The sequence below is a fragment of the Apostichopus japonicus genome, chromosome 10 (assembly GCF_037975245.1).
Source record: "Apostichopus japonicus isolate 1M-3 chromosome 10, ASM3797524v1, whole genome shotgun sequence".
Classification (NCBI taxonomy): Eukaryota; Metazoa; Echinodermata; class Holothuroidea; order Aspidochirotida; family Stichopodidae; genus Apostichopus; species Apostichopus japonicus.
Window position 1 is genome coordinate 262,729 of NC_092570.1, and position 18,648 is coordinate 281,376.

At 38.0% G+C, this 18,648-nt stretch overlaps 1 protein-coding gene across 1 annotated transcript in view; it reads left to right on the forward strand.

The window, feature by feature from the left end:
- The first annotated feature begins 992 nt into the window (after nt 1-992).
- Nucleotides 993-18,648, forward strand: part of LOC139974861 (uncharacterized) — a 28,461-nt gene continuing 10,805 nt past the window's right edge. The window contains exons 1-6 of the mRNA XM_071982349.1: nt 993-1,765; nt 5,475-5,760; nt 10,139-10,276; nt 12,342-13,292; nt 13,646-13,862; nt 17,576-17,665. Coding sequence (XP_071838450.1) covers nt 10,256-10,276; nt 12,342-13,292; nt 13,646-13,862; nt 17,576-17,665 — 1,279 coding nt within the window. The 5' untranslated portion in view covers nt 993-1,765; nt 5,475-5,760; nt 10,139-10,255. The remainder of the gene's footprint in view (nt 1,766-5,474; nt 5,761-10,138; nt 10,277-12,341; nt 13,293-13,645; nt 13,863-17,575; nt 17,666-18,648) is intronic.

Below are 18,648 nucleotides of genomic sequence, written 5' to 3' on the forward strand. Positions count from 1 at the left end.
TGTGGACTATAATTAACTCAAAATATGATATTTAAGGTCAACCATACTACAGCCAGGACATTCTCTCAATCACAGATACGCAACGTTATGCACAAATCACAACGTCATTTGCAACGACATAAAATAAAAATAATGTCCAGGACTGGTGGTCGTGCTATATACTTCAGTTCCGTCCCCACGGTATAGGGCAGGGAGCTGTCACCTTAGCACCCTGGTATTTTGTTCCCCTTATAAATGGACCTGCAACGGGTGGGTGGTCTTTCTTCCCAAACAAGGCATATAGTTAGCTATTATTAGCGAATCGGTACCCAAAACAGAATATAAATCTTTAATACACGAGAAAGATTTTGCTAATTGATATCATGGTTTTTGTAATTACACTTATATATATATATATATATATATATATATATATATATATATATATATATATATATATATATATATATATATATATATATATATATATATATATAATTCATTAAACTTTTTACGTTAAAACATAACTCAATGCTACACTTCAAGTATAATACACTACGCTCTTAAATGATATAGGGCAACACTCAACAATTGTAAAGAATAGTACAAACTTACCTAAACACCTCTTCATTTCTATACTCGCGATTAGATTTCTCCCTTTGTGATAAATGAACCGAACCAAGACATTCCTCAAAATTAAGACGGGGAATGAACTTCGTTCACGACATAATTACGACAGATAGAACATTTCTCTTTAATTTAAGACGAATGAAACAAAACATAGTATAGCCTATTACCTGTCCACTCCCTCTCTGTCACCACACCCCTCTTCACTCAGCAACGATCTACTCACAACAAAAGAAAATCGCAAATGCCCTTTACATCAATAAACCTTCATTAATACTTTCATTATATAAGCCTTTAACTTTATCAAGTTCAAGTTTAGAACTCAGGAAGTGTATTAACCTCTGTATATACATCATAACCTTGTTGAGTGACGAGACACTGATCTCATACGCCACACAGCTTTTTCCGTACACACGTTCACTTACCATTGAGTTTGACTTTTGTTTGAGTACCCGTAAATTCATAGCTGTTCATATTTTCCGCATCAAAGGTTCCCGTTCGTCTAAACCCCGAGGCTGAAATTAGATTCCCGATAAGCCAGCTATAAGCCTACGACGCACGTTGGAACTAGCATCAAGATTTTACATGTGTAGAGATCTAGACATCAGCTAGCTATCTAGAGGGTTGCTCAGATGTTGTCCACTGCCATAACGATTCAGTACTTTTCACGGTAAGGAACGGAGTACGTTGTTCCCATTTAAACTATTTCCGCATACTGAACACCAGGACCTCCTTTCTAATTTGTAAGATGGAAATCGTCCATTTTGGGGATCTTGGAAATAAATAACTGATTTAAACTTGAAGCTAAAATACTTGACAGTTTTATTTGCTCGAGCGGCCATGAGAAGTGTTAATGCTTAGTCCGCCAGAATGGGATCTGGTTTAAGGTGCCAAATTATTTAGAGAAGAACAGAAGTTAAACGGCGGCTGACATGGACAAAGCATTTTGTATATGAATACACGTCGGTATTTCGCAAAGTCAACGCAGAGCTGTCAAGTATCGTATTGCAGCAGGACTAGATGTAGTTCCACGATATGTGTTGATGCGGTGAAATTTACCGAAGCCATTTACAAGATTGTGGTCGACATTCAACGGCATTCATTGAATTAACACAAAGTTAGAGAATCGTTTGCGCAATATTGTGGTACATAGTGAATGGTAAGCTTATTTGATTGATTGATTCGTTTTCTTGATTTTATGTTTTTCTTATAGGTTCTAAACTATAGGTCTAATATCGTGGTAAGCTTTGGGATGTGAGAGGGGTGGAGGTATGGTAAGGGTTAGGTGTGGGGAGTTATGTGCAATCCATCTGTTTTGCCCTCAGTGATATAGTCTTAATTAGTGAGTGAATGATGTCATCAGGGCAATCAGCTGGAAAAAAACATGTTGCTTTTCAATATCTTAATCATGTATCCACAGAGAAGAAAAATGTTTCTGCAAAATAGCTTCATTTTGATGGAGTTCAAAAGTTATACAGAGAACATAACAGGTCAGCAAACATCCAGATGTATCAAGTTTCAATGCTGAATCAACAAGAGGAATATAAAAACCGCTTTTGAGAACGTACACCTGGTGACGTCACAGACCACCCGCTGTGCATGATCTTCCTGGAGTTGAAATGGGGATTTCAGCTAACATTGTGAATAATTTATCATTTTCAAACATTCTTTAACATTATCTGCCCGGAATACACATTTAGGAAAACAAGATTTATTGTAATTGTCGAAGAGTTAAGTACTAAACCTTAAGTGATTTACAGCTTTGTGCTTGATTGATACATTCGTTATTCTTCATTCTTACCAAATGACCATCTGGTTAGAAGAATTTGGCTACATTTTAGTCTCGAGCTCGTAACAGAAATAATGTGATTTGCAATTAGGCTAATTAGGCTAATTATGCTCATGTTCACTACTCGTTGTGTGATTTCTGTGTATTAATAGCAGACAAGTAGTTCGAGCACAACATCACTGTGATAACGACTATAAGTAGAACCTTTACCTTAAATGCAGAGTATCTAGATTTCCGAAAGACCCCCCCCCCCCACCCCTCCCGAGTAGTACGACTAAACTTGTACAAATCCACGGGGCGAGAAGGCCTTCGAGCACTATATATGATAGGACACCAGGAAGAGTACGATATATATATATATATATATACAGGCGCGTATCCAGGATTTTCTAACCCGGGGGGCGCGAATTACCATCTAAGCGGAGCGCCACCATCGGTTGGCGCGGAGCGTACAAGAAAATTTTTGGTGTTGATACCCCCCAGATCACCGGAAATGGCACTTCTCGGGCTTGAAAATGGCGAACCAGATGTACACTTTTTGCCTGAGAACCAAGTATATCCCAAAAGTTTTTTTTTTCATCCATAACCTTTTTGAAGATTTTCACCAGTCACACATCATGTTCGTCCTCATTGCATGCCCTATGGATCATTGCTTTTGTAGGTGATTCTACGTCACCGCCCACAATATCCGAAAACCCCACTTTTCAAGGTTTTAAGCCGATTATTTGTTGAGAATCTGAAAATTCACATTTCTCGTGAATAAAAATCACTTGAAAACATACCCATGATGTTGCAGAAAATTCAATCTATGGACAAGTAATATAGAAAAACCTCCTTGAACCCCTAATAGACAGGTCAAAATTGCACGAGTAGAAGAAAGTATGATGAAGAATGTTGGTGAGGAAATTTTCTAAAATTCCGACACAGTTAATTGATTGGTGTAGAAATATTGCAACCTCTTATAATGGCTATTATAAAACTTGGTTTCGGAACTGAAAAATAGGAGATATTTCCGATATCAGGTATATCGAAAGCGAACACTACACACTTAGGCGTAGGTCCCGTAGGAGGCGGGGGCTGATATTGGCATCGATATGTTGAACGCGCGCGAAGCGCGCGAAAAATTTCGGCTTTTTTTCGGGCAAGTCGTTACAGCCCCAAATCCAATTTGGCTCCTACGCCTTTGACTACACACATAAACAGTTTTTTGAGGCTGTTCATCGTGGAACATGCATTCAATGCTCACTGATATGATCTTATATCTGCTCTTTGCTTTACAAATTCGAACAGGCGTGTAGCGAGTAATTGCCAAGGGAGGGGCGAAGCCTGTAGGCAAACTATCTAAGCGAAGCGCCACCATAGGTTGGCGCGAAGCGTACAAGAAAAATTTTGGCCGAAAATGCCTCCCAGATCGCTGGAAATGACACTTCCCAGGCCTTGTAAGTTGCATCTAAGCATTGTCTATTTTGAAATTACTAGCGATGTCATAAAGAAAATTTGCACGGGGGGGGGGGGCGGTCGCCCCCTTCCCGAAATGCGTCATGTTCCCCGACGACGCGGTCGAGTTCAAGACCAGCCACAGTTGGTTCCATATAGCACAATTGTACTACAATTTATACAATTGTTAAAGGCGTCCATACACACACACGCGTTATGATAGACCATATACAGTATTTATATAGATACATTAGTGAGAGAGGAAAAATGGAAATGTCAAAAATGGAGTTGTCGGTGTAAGGGGTAGGGTGAGGCGCACACCCCCTCCGTAATCCTTGATCTGTCACTGGCTACCCTGTGTATATAATAAGGATCAGCGCTTTAACTATGACTGTTCCTCTTTCTCTTCCCGAGGTCTTGGCTCTCTTTTACTCCCTCCTTTTCTCCTTTTTCTCTCTTTTTTCTTTTTCTTTTCCCTTCCTTTCTCTCCTCCTTTTCTTTTTTTCCCCTCTTTTTTCCCTTTTTTCTTCTCTTTTTTTGTCTCTCCTCTTTTCCTTACCCGGGGGGCGCGCGCCCCCAACGCCCCCCCTGGATACGCACCTGATATATATATATATATATATATATATATATATATATATATATATATATATATATATATAGCTTCGTCGACTTGACTTAAATGATATCACAGGATCATTTAGGCAAACTCATTACCGAATGCCATTGAACGTCTCTGTAACACTATTCCCGATCAGTCTGTGAGCATCAAATAACACAGACGATGTCTTAATAAAGAAAACGACCTGACCTTGTTAACTGAACTCTCACCTTGTTCAATCACGTGAGTAATCTTATACATAACTCATCTTTCAACTTCATTAAAGGTATGGCAGATCACAGACATCGCACGAAGTTCATACATTAACTACTACAAACCTGAAGTAATAGATACGTATATAGTATATACACATATATGCATGCGAATGTTACTAATCAAAAGAAATGTCAAACTTAAATAGTTTAATTTAGTTTAATTTAATTAGTTTAGTTTTAATTAATTAGTTTAATTGCTCAAAATTATCCCCAGACTGTCTTGCTGCATTTGTCGTTGTAACAGTAAATGTTGTCCCCTTGTATATATTGTCCGACCGGACATTAAATTAACCATGAAATTATATCCAGTCTGACCGTGTATGTTTATCCCAAAAATATGTCCAGTAGCAAAAAGTATACAAAAAATTCGTGTCATGGTAAATTTGGTCTTAGATGTTTTATAATCATGAAATTGCATCCGATCATCATGAAAATATCATGGAATATACACAAATCACATGCATATTCAAAGCGAAGTGTGGACTGTGTTTGGACCTGTTCAGTAATTCAACCGGCGACGCTGCAGTCTTGGAACAACTGATGCATTTGGCGAAACAGTTAACATGTTTGCCCTCACTCCCTCACCACTCTGCCCTTTATCCCCTCACCGGCCCACTCACCTCACCCAGATTCGGGTTTCGGCTGGAGGTTCCTAATAATGTCAGCATCAATACTCACACGCACGTAAGACTACTAAGAGGTTTAATTTGACTCCTGTTAGAAACGATTTGACGTTTTATTTTCTCTTTATCAATTTCCTAAATAGATTTGTTAAGCAGGAAGTGAACTCGGCAACCTGCTGGATCTCTCTGTGTGATCAAATGTATGTTATTGAACGTGTCATTATTGATAAAGACAGAACTTTGAGTACACTGCAGTGCGTATATATAAGACAGTGTATCTAACATGCTCAAGTACGTACACGGAACATTGAAAAGAAACTACCATAGTCAAAGAAACGCACTTTGATTGTTCGTGAAATCCCAGTCAGCTTTGTTGAGGCTTCTTTCGTCGTTACCAACTAAGGGTTTATCAAGAAACAGTATGCTATGGTAAGTATCGAATATATTAGTTACTACTGTAATATAGTTGTACTGTATATGGTGGTATACGGTAACTTCCGCATGTCCCCTCAATTCGCGTAATGTATATGGTAGCACTGATATATAGGCACTGATGTTGCCGTGTTGGTAAGTAAAATTATAACCACATTTTCAATCGCAACTTTAATCTACAACGCCTTAACGGAAACGGTCAAAGTTGCCACATTGAAACAAGGAAACATAAATTTTATGTTATGAGACGTTTCTTTAATTATTTCACACGTTTAGTCGAATTATACAGTCAACTTCAACGCATGCACTAACTTAGGAAAACTTTTCCTTGCTTCGAGCACTTTGACTCCCGAATTTAGAAGTATAATTCTCTCTTTTTACGGCGCAATATGGTCAAAGATCGATGGAATCACACAGCTGAAGGAAAGAATTAAACCACAGAGCAAAATCAGCGAGATCGTCATTACCGATATCCTTTAAAAGATTATAATATATTGCCCGAAAATACATATACTGCTAATACAAAAATGAAAAACATAAAAGTGATGATATGAGTTTTCAGTTGATGTAGTCAAACAGAATATTAGTGTAGCAGAGACGGATCCAGGGTTTGAAAAATGATGGAAAGCTGCAGACTCCCCCCTCCCTACCCCACACCCCAGACAGAAAGATACAATTGTAGACTTGAATATAGGCAAGTAAATAACGAGGAATAATTAAGTCTATATGAATTAAGTCTAACGAGGAATATTTAAGTCTATTGTAGATTTAAATATAGTCAATTAAATCACGAGACATCTTTTTATTGAATCTAATTATTTACTACCAGAGTACGGTTCTGTATATCATGTCAACACAATAACTCTCTTCTTATAGAACCACTCCTCAGAAGGAGTAGCAACAGAAGCATGATATAACCGAGATCCATTTATGTACTAGAAATACTACATGAAACCCACAAAGAATAGCCTACAAATGTCCTTTTGGATCATTCAGTGAAATTCATTGTTTCAGTTGATTTTTGGCTGGAGAAAAGAACATTGTTCCGAGATTAAAAGGTTCAGCGATTCGCATAAATAGAGATTTCAAACCTTTCTTGGGCCGCAGAAGCTCTGTGCGGGCAGCATTCGGCCCGAGGGCCACACTAACCTACCTGTGATTTATCTCTATACACCGTTCTGCGTACTGTGTTTATCGCAACCATCGAAACAACTACCATCATATGAACTCTACTAAGCTGTTTGGGACGACTTTACCTTATATCCTATATACTTAAAAAATGTATTCATTTAATATCTCGCACAGCGAGATCAAATGATGTGCTATTATTGATGACCACGCTCTGTAAAGCATATATAATCCAAACCATACAACCCAACCATGTTGCAACACTAACTCTAACCTAACATGCCTGTAAGCAAGACTAAAAGTCAGCTTTGTAATACCCGCACATTGAGTCTCCTTTTACTAGCTAGCCTTGAACTATAACCTTTCCAAATAGGTTTGCCGTAGTGATTTTGTTTAAAAGTTTCCATGCTGTGGTTGGAATAACATTCCTTCCTCCATTCATATGACAGCTGTTAGCGGGAAATAATTTGGTATTTTATTTCGGTTACATATGTATATTATATATGGACGTGGAAGGCATAACTTGTCCTATTAAATGAAAACAATCTATTCGACCCATGTTTTGTAATACCCCGTGACATTTAAGAACAGGATTATAAGTTGACTTAATAAAATCTGACCTTCGAATTAACTCTGATGTGTGTTTTCTTTCGGGAGAGGTATGATCTTGTTCTATCCTGAATTAGTATCTCACGTTCCGTAATTTATTTTCCTTCAGTGTCCAAACTGGTAATCAAGGTATAGTACTGAGCCGGGCCACGCAGGCAATTCATCTGTACTTACACTGGTTACTCAAGTTAATGTGAAACTTCGAGACTTGTACAAATGTATGCGGAAATAGTAATGTATGTTAACTCCTTATATACCAGTGAATTAATTGGTCTTTTATGGTCGCACTTAAGTTCATGGCAAATTTAAGTCTCTTGCTCTATACATAGGAATAAGTCAGATATGTGGAATTTTGAGCAAATTATATGGCAAGGAATCACAAAGCCAACTGGCTTTCTGGTTAAACAAAGTCACACAAGAACGAAGGCTCGAAAACCAAACTTTTAAACTGATCCACTTACATCCCCCTCACTCCCCTTCCCCTCACATCGAGACTGAGACTATGTGACCATCGTCCAATCACGAGTATAGGCGTTAGGTACTCAATAGTGCTATTGCTTGCACCATTCTCATACACTAACTGCACTAACTGGTGCTACATGATAACTTTGCTTGCTAAAACTTTTCAACATTGTTCCCCTTCATTATTTCAGCACTTATTGATCTGCGGTTTTACACATTGGCAGCCTGTCACCAGGGAGGGGGGGGGGGGCACTATGAGCACGTGCCCCCACTTTTTCCCCAAAATAGCAAATGTGCCCTACTGGCAAATAAAATGTTCCCTTTGTTTGATGAAGAACTATCTTTTGAATAAAGATAATTGTTAATTGTTAATTTTAAATTATTCACGTGCTCCATAATAGTATTGATAGCATATATATTAACACATATGGCCTGTGTGTATCGGTTTATAGCATAACGAGTGGTGGTTGTGGAATGAGAGAGTGCCCCTCTGTTGTTTTGCCCCCCCCCCCTCACTTGTTGGAAGCTTTCTGCCCCCCTGCCTGTCACGAAATGCTTTGGTTAGCACAAAGGAATTTTGCTTATTTGACAAACGTATTTTGTCGTCAATATAAACTTCGAAATGTATCTGCATAGATGTTTGGAAATCTTATTCGGATGTTTGTCATGACGTTGCACCAGTCTTTAAGAAACATGACCGTAATGCGTTTCATATTGAAATTACCTTAAATGGAAGGAAGGAAATAAGTTCGGAAAAACTTACGGTATTTTCGGAATGTTTACAAGGTTTGTGAGGACCTGCAAGTAAACCTCACGCTGTTATAAACAATCAAGTTTGATGATAACAAAAATGTTTCTTTTTTCACTCATCTTAATTTTTATTACAAATCACCTACGCAAACTAAGACGTATCCTATTGCAATATCTGCTTTTATACATTTTTCTATCGGTGGGATGTATTATGCATTCGCCCTCTGGTTGTATAATCCGAATTTATAACATTATGTGTTCAGTGCTATGCATGATTGAGCTGAAGCAGAACCTATACGTATGATACAATTTAAACGAGAAATATACTCAACAACTCCTTTGCAAGGTGAAATGATTTTTCAATCTTTACTTGGTCATTATGGCTTGATTAAGTGTGTGTGTGCGTATGTGTGTGGTTGTGTGTGTTGTGTGTCTGTAAACATGATAACTAAACAAGAGCAGAATATACCAGAAAAAGTCTGGGCGAGGGGGACGGGAAAAATATCGGGTGATCTATAAGCGGTTAATCGACAATAATTAATCGGTTAACCATCAACGTTAGACCGGTATAGATCGCTAAGTCGAGGGGGGGGGGGGGGTCTCCAATTGAGCAGTTAGCTTACCATATACAGTTAGGTATCGGTATGAAATGATTTGATCAGTAAACATTCAAGAGGTACAGGGATATTCTAACGAGAGAAATGTATCGCTTGCCTCAAGGACTTCCCTCCGCCGGTTGGATCACTAAGCCGGTTAACCGTTACTATTTGTGACCCAGACTGACTAACCGGGAGATGGAACACCACCCCCTTGCTCTAAGACACGTATACTATTTATGCATAAGTAGATGCTCTTCAATAAAACTGAAGATTTATGTGGTTATGTACCCAAGCGGCTGCTCCTAGTTATAATAACAATAAGTTCATCATGTGACTAGAATTATGCTTCCATGTCAACGTAATGGTGGGAATTAACGCTTTATATGTATCATGATTAACACTTTCACTGTCTAGTTTATATGCTATGTTAGGACAGCGCATTGCGTATAGGCGAATGACGTCATAGGCTACTCATTGGGGTTAATGGTTAAGTTTAATGTTATTTTCCTTAATGACGTGAATTTACTTAATCACTTAATCGCATTGTTATCTAGTATAAGGGTAGTCTGTTGTCTTTTTATTGATGTGATAACTGCCTCTGCGTGGTTACTGTGCAGTAAACCTGTTTTCAGTCACTGTTATGGACAAGCAATTCCAAGACCTGCACGTCTCTTGATGTAGCTGGCCTCCAAAATTTGCCTTGACAGATGTTGGGTGTAGTTGGGGGGGGGGGGGCTAATGGTTAAGTTTAATGTTATTTTCCTTAATGACTTATATAGTATTCAAACTCCTCAGTGAAGTTTCACATTGTGCTTCTTTCCTCTCAGCGGAAATCTCCGACTTTTGTAATGAAATTGAGGCGGCCATCTGGAGAGTATCTGTATCGACACTGATATGAACGGGGATGTTTCACCTACTTTCCGGAACGACAACACTGCGTCGTGATGATCGGAAGGAATCGACAGGTATGTAGTTACGGAAAAGAGAGGTAGGCGGGGGGAGGGGAGGGGGGCAGAGGGTAGGGATAGTTGAGATAAATATTCTAAACTACCTCCTTCGATAATTCGTGTAAAATGTTTTGCTATTACCTTTAGCCACTATACTGATATTCAAATCAATTCATTATATGTGTATGTTGTATTGGACAATTACATGATATTACTATTATTACTAATCATAAAGGTCAAACGACATGTTAAGCCAACTTGCGTGATTATCGTAGAAGCTAGCAAGTTATAACTCAAAAACCAGCGCGCTGATCAATGTGTTGGTGTAAATGGTAAGCTCGTGTGCAAGTTTACAAGTCTACAACCTTGATCGGGAGTCAAGGTTATTGGAGGTCAAACCGTAAAAAATGGTATTTCAAGAAGGGAGCTCCTCATATGAAAGTATTTATATTTATTAGTAAATTATTCTGCCAAGTCTTAGTAGAAAGTAAAATAAATCCTTATATGCTGGCGTCTCATATTCATTTCATATATAAACAAGTAACACACCTGCACATACTAGTTACAGTTTCGTAACTCATATTAGATACATCTAACTGAAATTTGGTCTCCCTACAATCATTGTAAACATTTCAAGCCACATGGGGCATTAAATATTGAAGTTTAATTTCCGTGTGTGTCGCAGGTTTCCTTTCATTGAAACAATTTGTTTTGTCTCATTTTGTATAAAGACGTTCTGTTGAGCGGTCTGTTATTCTCTGCTGATCTATTTCGATATAATACACTCTTCATGTCGAATTAAAAGGATAACGAAAGCAGGGACGTTAGAGCGGGGAGGAGGGGGAGAGGAAATATATACGCCCTCCCAAGTTTTTGCCAACACAAAAACCAAGCGATATAAAATAGAAATAGTCTTCATAAAGTAATGCTACTGATATCATCATTCAGATTATTTTTCATTGCTAATTTCGCTGTAAAAGCCAAGTAATTGGTCTGAGTACCCCTAAAAAGATATATTTGACCTTAGATCACGTGACATTTGACCTCAGTTACCACGCATACATATTTTGATAACACTTGACATTCTCATTATATCTGTGAAGGGTCCACGTCAGTGCAATTTTTCCATGGGGTTATAACAAACAAAATTCTTTAATCTGACCTTTTGGTTCCTGGGGCCAGCGAGACAAGGGTTTACCATGGGGTACGTATCCACCTAGTTTGAAGCAAATCGGCACAGCCGTCAAGTAAGATTTTTTATACAAATTACTTTAAAAATATACTTTTGACCAGTGACCTTTGATCTCAGTTCCCATGGCAACCATTTTAACTATTACAGTACTTGACATTTCGAAAGAAAGAAATTTATTTTCTGCTGCCCATATGGTGCAAACGATTTATCGTAAAATCACTGTGACAGCCCATATCAGCATGTTCATTACACAAATATAACCTATATATACTCGTATCGTCCACTCGTAAGTCATATGCAAAACAAAACAGTGAGATTTGATTGGCGCATGATCTGTTGGGCGAGGCTTTCAAATTTCGAGTGAAGTTTGTGGAATTTACGGTCTCGTTCAAAAAGCTGGCGAATTTTATTCAGCTCAAAATGTTTTACGACAGAAAACTCAATAAAAATAATGATAATTAGTATTAACATTGCATAGAACGGTGTTATTTTCACTGAGTTTTTAGGGCAGTAAGCTGGAAGGTCGAAGTTAAAATTTGGCAAACACACTTTTGAGACTTAAACTTGTGGGGCATTACATGTGGACTTCTTGTCAAAATGCAGCAAAATAATGAATTTTTACATGCACAAAATGTGCACACTGCAAAGTGTTGTTGGGTTATTATATCGCACATGCAGCCGCATCGATCGATCGAATTGAAATATACATATTGACGTTTTAGATAATGTTATCTAATACTGTTGTGTTTTTAATTGGTTATTGTTGTTGTTTAGCACAATGATCTGATTGTTGAGGACTGTATAAGGAAAGGTGACAGTCATGTCACATCGCCGTTCTACAAATCATATTTGCTGCTAAATATCAAGTTTGTTAAATGTTGTCTTCAACAGGTGAAATTCTTGTTGCTGTTATGCACATCGCCTATCATTTTGATAATAGTATGGCACATGAGAACACCGGAATTACAGATAAATATCACTCGAGAACACTACGGCCACACTCACGATGGTTCAATAGAGCGAGTTGCAGACGAGCCTTTAAACCAGAAATCAAACATAGCAAACGACTGGCGTCAAGACAACCATGTGGTTACCATGACAGGAAATTTATTATCGTCTGCTGATAACGATATAAAAGTAAAAAAGCAACCTGCTCGAAACCCAACGACATACGATGAAAACAAAGAATCGGTATCAAATCGCGGTAATTCAGAACGCGATAATGCAGAAGAATCGCCAGGTCATAATGGACATAGTAATTTACAACATAGGAAGAGTCGATTTGGTTTTAGGGGTGAAGATGTCGTTGTTTGGAAAAAGCTGGAAAATGGAACCATCGTCAAGGTAGAACAAACAGGCAACGATAGATTTTTTAACAATGAAATACTCAGATCAAATGATCCTTATGTTCATTATTTATCGAGATTTAATAATTTAACCATCAGCGATTTGAGGAGAAAACAGTCTGCAGTTAGCACTCTGCAGAGATTACACAATAGAAATGTTTCATCGAAAACGAAAATCGCGGAATGGAAGGCATTCGACGATAACCTGAAACATCATGCGGCTACCAGGGCGATCAAATGGGATCAAGAATGGCTGGAAGACTTTGCAGGCAAAGAAATGATCGAGCTTATGGATTTAACCATTGTCGGGAAAGGGGTGATTCCTATGAGACTCAAAGAATTCGAGCTAAAACCATCAATGACTGGAAAATCATTGGAGGATCTTAGAAATAAAATCAAACAGGAGTTACTGAGGATGAATGAAATGCAACCCGCCAAACCGGTTACATACGATCGAAAGAATCTACCAATCGAGCTTTACAACCTTGCGCCTTACGTGAGTAGTATTATTATAAGATGTAAGTGTGCATTACTTAATGTTAAAATATGTGATATTGACGTTCAATTTCCCAAAATAATCCCCACTGAGTCCTGATTATTCAAATGCTATAAAAACAGTGAGGAATATTTTATTATACAATTACGTCATCAGGGAGGACAAACTATACTTAGAAGATGCTTGTGAAAGTTTGAGCATAAGTAAAAGGCCGTTAATTCACGTTGTAGCATCTTTGGCGGGGACTCATTGCCTTGCTATACTTATATATATAGAGAAATAACTAACCAAAAAGCATTTTGGGCAAAAATTAAAATAGCAACTAAGCGTGTTTCTATCCCCTCATTTTATAGCTCTTTGACAAAATTCCGCGTACTTTCTCATCTTCAACGAAGAATCCATGCTGGGAAAATCCGGAATTGAGTTTTCGAGTCTTATGTTTGCCTTATTTTTACCTAATCGGCGCTCCAAAGTCAGCTACTACCGATTTGTGGTCTAAAATCGTTTTCCATCCAGATGTTCTGAAATCTGTAGACAAAGAACCGCAATTCTGGACAAGAGGAAACCTTGGTAAGCTTTTATCGGTTTCTTCTAAATTGAAATGAGGAGGGGTGGGGAGGGCGTGGGTGCAGGAATGATCTGGTAGGGTGGGATTGACTATTGAGGAAACAAGTCGGTAATGATGATAGTATATGTACTACGGGCCATGTAGTGCGGACACATGCGGCCATGTAGTGCGGCTTACAAATTAAAAAGCTAGTGCAGTTTTTGTGTTTTTTGTTGTTGTTAGCACTTGTGGTAATATGCTAGACTCATGAATAAAATTACATAAAACTTGCAAAAGTTATATGTATCTTGAGATATAAAACTCCTTAAAATGAAATCCATTTGCGACTGCATTAACTAGTGAATTATCTACATGACAAGTCATATATCATATTTGAGATAATCGCCCTTTACCAGCATGTACAATGTCATAATAAAATAAACTATAAAATGTCTCGCGGTCAACAAGGAATCATTACTTGTGCCATAAATTTATTTTACTAACCATAAAATTCAAAAGTTTTTAGATAATAGATGTATATTATTGTCTAAAACGGGGAATTAAACTTTATTCATGAACCAGTCATGCTTTCTTCGTTCTTCGTCTTTTCCGTTTCCTTCACAAATGAAATGTGAAAATCTAACGTGTCAGTTGCATGTGCATGTAGGTTATTTAAATCGCTGTCAGTGAGATCAACCTACAAAATGTATAACATCTGTAGGCCATATCGATATGGCCATAGATATGGCCATGACAAGGTGTCCTTATAGATATGTCCATAACAAGGTGTCCTTATAGATATGGCCATTACAAGGTGTCCTTATAGATATGGCCATTACAAGGTGTCCTTATAGATACGGACACGACAAGGTGTCCTTATAGATATGGCCATGACAAGGTGTCCTTATAGATATGGCCATTACAAGGTGTCCTTATAGATACGGACACGACAAGGTGTCCTTATAGATATGGCCATGACAAGGTGTCCTTATAGATATGGCCATGACAAGGTGTCCTTATAGATATGGCCATAACAAGGTGTTCTTATAGATATGGCCATAACAAGGTGTCCTTATAGATATGGCCATGACAAGGTGTCCTTATAGATATGGCCATGACAAGGTGTCCTTATAGATATGGCCATGACAAGGTGTCCTTATAGATATGGCCATGACAAGGTGTCCTTATAGATATGGCCATGACAAGGTGTCCTTATAGATATGGCCATAACAAGGTGTCCTTATAGATATGGCCATTACAAAGTGTCCTTATAGATATGGCCATGACAAGGTGTCCTTATAGATATGGCCATGACAAGGTGTCCTTATAGATATGGCCATTACAAAGTGTCCTTATAGATATGGCCATGACAAGGTGTCCTTATAGATATGGCCATGACAAGGTGTCCTTATAGATATGGCCATGACAAGGTGTCCTTATAGATATGGCCATTACAAAGTGTCCTTATAGATATGGCCATGACAAGGTGTCCTTATAGATATGGCCATGACAAGGTGTCCTTATAGATGGCCATAACAAGGTGTCCTTATAGATATGGCCATGACAAGGTGTCCTTATAGATATGGCCATGACAAGGTGTCCTTATAGATATGGCCATGACAAGGTGTCCTTATAGATGGCCATAACAAGGTGTCCTTATAGATATGGCCATGACAAGGTGTCCTTATAGATACGGACACGACAAGGTGTCCTTATAGATATGGCCATGACAAGGTGTTCTTATAGATATGGCCATAACAAGGTGTCCTTATAGATATGGCCATAACAAGGTGTCCTTATAGATGGCCATGACAAGGTGTCCTTATAGATATGGCCATGACAAGGTGTCCTTATAGATATGGCCATAACAAGGTGTCCTTATAGATATGGCCATTACAAGGTGTCCTTATAGATATGGCCATGACAAGGTGTCCTTATAGATATGGCCATAACAAGGTGTCCTTATAGATGGCCATGACAAGGTGTCCTTATAGATATGGCCATGACAAGGTGTCCTTATAGATATGGCCATTACAAGGTGTCCTTATAGATATGGCCATGACAAGGTGTCCTTATAGATATGGCCATGACAAGGTGTCCTTATAGATATGGCCATTACAAAGTGTCCTTATAGATATGGCCATAACAAGGTGTCCTTATAGATATGGCCATGACAAGGTGTCCTTATAGATATGGCCATAACAAGGTGTCCTTATAGATACGGACACGACAAGGTGTTCTTGCATTAAACATAGGGTGGCAAAATGTGTTATTTCAAACACTTTACCGCCAATTTTTCCCAAAGTAAACCCAAGACCGTAGAGTATGCATATTAGCCTGAATCAAGTTAACTTCGAGTCTGTGCATTATTGTAGTCGATATCTGAATCAAAAATGTTAAAGAAATATAATAAACTGGACAAGGAGGTAGAACATGACATTTAAAGAGGCCTCGTGCATGTCCTTAGTTATGTTAACCTATTTAAAATATATCTTAAGTGTTTCAAAATTACTTTCCAGTGTGTTCTATCTACCTATATATTCCAACGCATCGAGTATAGATAAAGATAAATAGACTGTCAAATATGTTTACTTACGACCAAACAAAATGGTGGATGTGACAAAAACAATGGTGTCAGGTTAATTACTATCAAGGTTTACCAGTTATTGGCCCCTCTAGCATATTTAAATTAAGAGGAGATGCTGTCACCAAGTTTACCAAACCCATTGAGTCCACACTGTAGGGCTACACACACTGTATCGCGCCTGGTCAACAGAACGTGTTGTCGTCAAGCAGTATTTTGTTCAAGCATTGACCACATACCCCAAGTCTAAGAGGGATGTATAGTTAATAACTTTCTAGCAGCGGCCAACAACATCACTAAATGAATATGTGGGGGTAAGGAAGGATAGGCTGCTTAGCATATAAGGTACAGAAGTGTGTGTGTGAGTTGGAGAGTTGGTATGATATAGTTCACCCTTGTAATACGAATTACCTCGCTTAACTCAATCATGAAAGCAATGGCATGTCCTTCAGTGTTTCTTGATGACCTTTTAACGCTTCAGCCAGGTTGGGTCATAATATACAGTTTGAACACAGGGGTCTATGTCAGTTGTAAATATAGGCAGGGAGTTGTTAATGATACATTGATATCTAGGCAACAACGTATATCCTACCACAAAATTATATCTCGCTAACCCTTTGGCATTCCATAATGAACTACATCACGTGGATTACATATACGCCCGCCGGACACGGATGTAGCTCTGTGAACGGTTTCTGCAATATTACCGATAATGACTTGCTAATATAGTCTAACAGTATAATCATAAATAATTACTAAGACCAAATCAATCTTAACATTTGAAGGGTAATAGTTGGTTTCCCCTGATTTGGTCAAATCGTACAGGATTTCCATCTTCAGTATGTTTGTGTACTTTGTTGCTATGTTATAGACCTTTGGTCTTGTGTGCTTTGTTGATGTGTTATTGACCTCTGTGTGCTTTGTTGATGTGTAATTGACATTTTGTCTTGTGTGCTTTGTTGCTATGTTATAGACCTTTGGTCTTGTGTGCCTTGTTGATATGTTATTGACCTATGAGTGCTTTGATGATTTGTTATTGACATTTGGGCTTGATTATTATCCAATTAAACGTGTGGCTATTTGGTTTTTCTGTTTTATATAAACCAGAGAACGACCTGACTTTATCTCCTCTCGTTTCTCTTGTTTTCTCAGTCAGGGGTCTTCTTAAATACTGCGCCAATTTTATGCCTTTGAGTAACGCCATCACACGGAATGAACATACGCTGTCATCTCTCATCACAGGTATGGACAGGTTAATGTGTGTATGTATGTATATGTATATAATGTATATATGTAATGTTATATATCCGTCTATCCATCCCTCCTTCCATCCATTTAACCGTTCCTTTGTATGTCTGTTCCTCCGTCTGTCAGTGTGTCTCTCTCTAAATATTTATATATATTTTTTTCAAATGTCATGAGCACTCATTTCATGATTTAAAAAGAGCAAATCTCATCATGTATATATAATATATATGAGACATACCTGAGTTTCTTCTATGTTGTCATCGGATTCCTTGATGACAAAAATTAGCATACGTACTACTACACTACCAACTGTATAGGATTAATAAAAGTACATCGACCGCGGTTTAATGTATAGACAACAGAGAACTAAGTACTTCACAGTTCTCACACTGTTGCCAACTTAACATTCATTATGCTGATCCAACGATGTTACTAAACCGTAGAAAGTCACGTTAATATAACATAATAACACTCCGTCTAATATTGAAAGACGTTCCAAATTCTAAGGCAATGATAGATTTCTCCCGTGGAGTATTAAAAGATCGTGTTCATAAATTGAACTAGTCTGGAAGAGGTTAGTAACGGAACAGAACAATGAGCAGGAAGAAAATACTTTCACAAAAGATTTTGAACCCATGTTCTTATATAATCTACAAGTATAATGAAAACAACGTCTATATGCCACAGTTAGATCATTAAAGTAGCCAGCTACCGAAGTTAACCTGGAGTCTGGAGACTTACTAATTTACAATACCTGTTATTTGAAAAAAAGCCTATGCTGGACTGTTATTCATAACATGGTTGTAAAAGAAACACAATGTTTACTTTATAATATCACTGTTATTACTTTTCTCTATTATGGTGCAGTTATTTCCCTTGGGATGTGTAAGTGATCTCGCGTCGAAAATAGTGAAGTTTAACTTCAGAATTAACGACTGGTAAGAGTATCCTCGTGCCAATCTGCCAATTTGAGTCTT